This window comes from Solanum pennellii, chromosome 1 (genome assembly GCF_001406875.1).
Source record: "Solanum pennellii chromosome 1, SPENNV200".
NCBI classification, from domain to species: Eukaryota; Viridiplantae; Streptophyta; class Magnoliopsida; order Solanales; family Solanaceae; genus Solanum; species Solanum pennellii.
Genome location: NC_028637.1, coordinates 14,838,118 through 14,843,707, shown reverse-complemented (window position 1 = coordinate 14,843,707; position 5,590 = coordinate 14,838,118). Strand labels below are relative to the sequence as shown.

The following is a 5,590-nucleotide window of genomic DNA, read 5'->3' as shown; positions in this document are numbered from 1 at the left end:
CTGTGTGATGGATTTCAAAGGGAATTGGGATAATCATATACCTCTCATTGAGTCCGTTACAACCACAATTAACAGGAGCATCTAAACGGCTCCATATGAGGCTCTTTATGTGAAAAGATGCATATCTCATATTGAATGGTTCGAAGTTGGTGAATCAGGGTTAATAGGACCATATTTAGGTCACCAAAAGTGAAAGTGATACAAGAAAGGTTGAAGACGGCACAAAGTCTCCAAAAGTCCTACACAAATGTTAGGAAAAGACCGTTAGAATTTGAGATGGACGATTTGGTATATAATAAGGTTTCACTTATGAAGGGGGTTATGAGTTTTGGTAAGAAGGGGAAAATTAGTCCCTGGAATATTGGACCTTATAGAATATCAGATAGAGTGGGCAATTTAGCTTATAAATTAGAGCTACCACCAGAATCAGTAGTGATTAATCCGGTATTCCACGTATCCATGTTGAAGAAGTACATGGGTGATCCTTCATTGATCGTACCAACTGAGAATGTTGGGACTAATGATCATTCATTGATTGTACCAACTGAGAATGTTGGGACTAAGGGTAGCTTATCATATGTAATGATTCGGGTTCAAATTTTTGATCATCAAGTTCGCAAGTTGAGGACTAAGGAAGTTGCATCAGTCAAGGTCATTTGGAGAAACCAATTAGTTGAAGAAGCAACTTTGGAAGATCATGAGGATATGAAGAAGATATATCCACATCTCTTTGAATTTGGAGAGAATGCAGATCAAGGTACTAAATTTTCTTCTTAGAACTTTATAATACTATGTGTAAGCATGTTATTACTTGCTTTTGTTGGTTGAGTGCTGAAATAATGTTACCGCCCTTAGATTAGTTAAAGAGTTCTCATTCTAGGACAAATATCCCATGGTGGAGATATTGTAACATCTCGTTGACCGAAAAAGATAAGATTCAACAAAGAAATTAAAGAATAGTTAATTTTGAAAAAAACAGGAAAAATCTGAAAAATTTCCCAAAAATAAAAGTATGTTTTTGGGAAACTTTAAATGGCCATAACATATAGATCAGGCTGAGTTAAAGGTACTTCTTGATATAGTTGGAAAGTCCTTGGATAAATCTTTCCAACGTTGCCGAGTTTACGCGATTTCGATTTTGTATGAGTGAATTATGTCTTTCGGAAGTTGATATATTGTATTAACAATAATCCAATCAAAATTTGGGAAGGGCAAAGTTGTCTTTTCCTTACCGAATTATTTTATTTCATTTTTGGGTACGAAATTAGGGTCTAAACAGATTTTATTCAGTTCTAAGTTATGTACCTATAATTCCTTGTTAATTACAAGAATCTAAAGTACATCTAAACATCATGAAATCATTCATAAATATGAGATCATCATCCTTAAATCCATAAAACAATTCAAGGAAAGTTAAAATCAAAGTCGAAGAAGTTAACATGAGTTAAGAAGCAAGTCAAAGTAAGTTCTCAAAGTTTTGAAGAGTCTTAAAAAACATTCTTACTTTGTTTTAAAGCTCAATCCACAAGTTGATCAAAGAGTAATGAGTTGAGTTTAAATCTCAAAAGTTATAAGGAAACTAAGTATTCCCTAAGAGTTGAGTTTCAAGTAAAGAAAAGAACAAAAAGTGAATCATTTCTAAAAAGTTATAAGGAAACTAAGTAGTATCTAAGAGTTACAAATGTTTTCACATTTTGAGAAAGAAAGTAAGCTAGACTTCCACAGAGCCTTTGGCTAGTTTTGGAAAATGAGAACTTTAATTACCAAGAGAGCTTTTAAAGCCAACTTTGACCAATTGCCTCAAACCAGAGAAGAAGTTGTTTTAAGAACATACGAGCTAAGTATTTTGGGAGTAGTATTAAGCACCGATATGGGGATGTTAGTTCATATCAACTCAAGCCTCCATAAACCATGTATCCAACATGGACAGATAAAGGATCATACTTTATAGATGATTTCTTAGTGTGTTTTAGCATAGACTAGTGAATTCACTTAGTAGTCCAGGTTCTATATCGATGGAAACGTATAGAGCGGTCCTCTTGCAACATGATCTAAGACGTTTTACCATCGCTTAGGCTCATAGTGATGGTTGTCGGTTAGCAGAAACTACATTACTTTCATATATCAATAAAATTGAGTTTATTATTGAATCACCTTTAATGAACTAAGTGTTTTCACTATTTTACAAGCATTGTCTCTCTCTCTCTCTCTCTATACATATATATATACATATATATATATATATATATATATATATATGTATGTATATATATTATTGAATGTGTATTTACTGCTTTTATTGAGTTGTGACTTCTTGAGTTAAGCTGAGCCAAGGTAAGTTCATTCTTAATCCTTTCAAGCTTAGTAGTTGTTGTTTAGAATTCCAAATCGCATACTCGTACATTCAATATACTGATATTAGTTTGTATGCATCATCTTATGATGCAGATGCAGGTTACCAGGATTAGCATCCAGCGCCTTGTTGATCCAGCATGAGCATTCAGAGTCAGTGGTGAGCCTTTTCGCATTTCGAAGGACTCTTTTATTACTTTCCGGATTTCCTTTATAGAATGTGGTGGGGTTTGTCCAAATATTCATCTTAGTATTAGTATAGTCCTCATAGACAAATAGATAGCCAGACAGTTAGTTTTGGGTCTCTCTTTATTTACAGATATAGATATTGTTTTTAGACTTATGTGTCATTTTGGTTATGAATGATTTAAATTATGTCTTCCGCTGAGTTAAGTAAGTCAGGTCAAAGGTTCGTTCAAGGACAGCAATGGTCGTTGGGTGCCGACCACGTCTAGAGTGTAGGCTCATGTCGTGACAAGAACATTGCATATTAATGTATATCTTAAGTTAAAATAATAATTATAATATTATCAAAATTAATTTCCTCAAGTACTCGAGGTTATGGAATATACAATATTGGGATAAAATGATTTACTTCATCAAAATAGTGTTGACTCATATTCCTCTAAACTTTGAACTCACTCAACATCAATTAATCACACGAAATTTATTAAAAATCATGAATAGTAATTGTTAAAGATTAAAAAAGGGATAATGCACAAGTACCTCCCAACCTATGTCCGAAAAAATCCAGAGACACACTTATACTATACTTATGTTTTATTAGCCCCCTGAACTTATTTTATAAATAAATTTTTATCCCTTTTCCTCTTACGTGACACTATCTTGTGGGTCCACCGTGGGTTGACATTATTTTTCAAACAAGTGCACGTAGTCCTAAAATAGGTAGAAAATTATTTATAAAATAAGTGCAGGGAGGTAATAGAACCTTAGTAGAGTATAATTGTGTGTCTCACATTTCAGGCATAGATTAAGGAAGTATTTATGCATTTCCCCCCCAAAAAATTGTTGTTGAAAAATAAGAGGAAACTTTTCTATTTATAGTTAGCAAAGGGTAGTATGAACATGTGTTTTTTGTGTCTTATCTGAAAAGTCGTGACCTTTTCTAGAAGTCAAAACCCTTTGGAAAAGTCAAAACTTATTAAAAGGTTAGAACTCTTTGGAAAATCACAATTCTTTGGAAAAGTCACAACTCATCGAAATATCACAACACTTAGAGAAAAGTCACAACTTATCGAAAAAGTCACAACTCATCAGAAAAGTCAAAATCCTAAGTTAAGAATATTATAGTAATTTAATATTCAAGTTAGGAGTTCATTAATTTAATGAAGTGTGTATATATATATATATATATATATATATATTTATATATATATATATATACACTAGGTAATTTATACGCGCTTTACGCGGTAACAAATAATAATTGCATTAATTTGCAAATAATTTGGTACTAGTATCCATACTAATACAATAATGGAAAAAAGGTTCTTATAAATATTTATAATATCCCAACATGAATTTTATAATTTTTCATTGTCACATAACTCAAGAACCTCTAATGAATAAATTATTCACGAAATGATAAATCGTTGATTCTTCATCAACATTAAAACAAAAAGAAAAAGAAAATAAGAATATATATGCAAGGAATTTGATAATAAAAAGAAATATTTAAGTTGAATATATTATATAATTGTGATATATGTCTTAGGAAATAATTCAAAATTTATTAACGTATTCACAAAAGAAATTGCGCCTTAGCATGAAAGCAATTATAACTATTGAACTTGCATAATAGATTTCTTCAAATTGCTAAATGAGAAATTTATATCTATGTAAAAATAGATAATATGTAAGATTATATATAGTACTTTTAAGTTATAGAATTTAATATAGTATATCAAAACATGAATTCGTGGAACTGAATACAATATTTATTTTCTACACTATGAATATACTACTACATGTGTAAATGTTCAATATAAGCAGAGACAATAAATTTGCAGAAACATAAGTGATAGACTTTAAAACATATACTCAAAAACAACAATTAATATCATAATCGTAAATTAATGAGCGTAAAAAAATATACCAGGAAATGTATAAATAGAATGAATAGAAAGGAAAAAATGATTCCACTAAATGCACAATGTCCTCTTAAGAAAACTATTCCCATCGAATACCAGAGGTTTAAAGAATTACATCCTCTGAGGAAGGAACAATTTTATTCATCAACTTATTGATATAAAAACAGTAGTGTTAGTAAGTCACTCAATAGGAGAAAAGTAAAAGAATATTTAATTTTACAATAGTAGAAAAAGAAGATCGGAATTTTTGTTCTTTTAAAATGAGGAAAATCCTCTATTTATAGACAACAAAAGTTAGTGTGAAAAAATGTTTATTGTGCCTTATTATAAAGGTTACAACTATTTGAAATAGTAGCAACCCTTCAGACAGTTCACAACCTTTCATAAAAGTCACAATTTTTCATGAAGTCGCAACTCTTCATTAAGTTGCAACTTTTCATAAAATTCACTACTTTTGATAAAAGTCTTGCTTCATTTAAGTCACAAATATTGAAAAGAGTCGCAACTCTTCATTAATGTTGCAACTTTTCATAAAAGTCATATCTTTCAATGAAAGAGGAAGATTAGTTTTAGAAATAAATAATTTTAAAGGAAATTCTTGTGGTGACGCCATGTAAGCGGGACTAGGATTCTCTTATGTGTATATGTATGTATGTATGTGTGTGTGTGTATATATATATATATATATATATATATATATATATATATATGTATATATATATATATCAACTTCATTAATTCACATGTATGTTCTCTTACAACTCCTTTTTAATTATGTCTTGATTAATTTATCTTGGTTTATTAAACTTTTTTTGTTATGCTGGTGTGACAACTCTAATCACGTACAAAACTATCAAGAATGTGTCATTCGTTATGAAGTAGATGTTTGATATTGAAAATAATTTATTTTATGTTAGTTTATTTGGTAGTCATTTGAATTTTTGTAAAAGGTATATTTCATGATCAACCACCTAGTTTATATTCAATTACATGCTCTTGATAATCTTGTATGTGATAAGCCCTAAAAATCAGCGAAATAAACAAATTTAATGATCAAGATAAATTTATTGTGGCCATAATTTATTTTTTTATAAAATAAAGGTGTGAGGGAACATACATATGAATTA

General features: G+C 30.2%; 1 protein-coding gene across 1 annotated transcript; it reads left to right on the top strand.

The window, feature by feature from the left end:
• The first annotated feature begins 321 nt into the window (after positions 1-321).
• LOC114074834 lies at positions 322-2,496 on the top strand. The gene is made up of 2 exons (XM_027912870.1): positions 322-651; positions 2,449-2,496. The coding sequence occupies exons 1-2, from the start codon at positions 322-324 to the stop codon at positions 2,494-2,496; spliced, it is 378 nt and encodes a 125-aa protein (XP_027768671.1).
• The last annotated feature ends 3,094 nt before the right edge of the window (positions 2,497-5,590 follow it).

Coding starts and splice junctions, on each gene's coding strand:
- LOC114074834 (XM_027912870.1), top strand. CDS start 322: ATGAGTTTTGGTAAGAAGGGGAAAATTAGTCCCTGGAATATTGGACCT. Junction 652..2,448: donor AGGAAGTTGCATCAGTCAAG/GTCATTTGGAGA, acceptor CTTATGATGCAG/ATGCAGGTTACCAGGATTAG.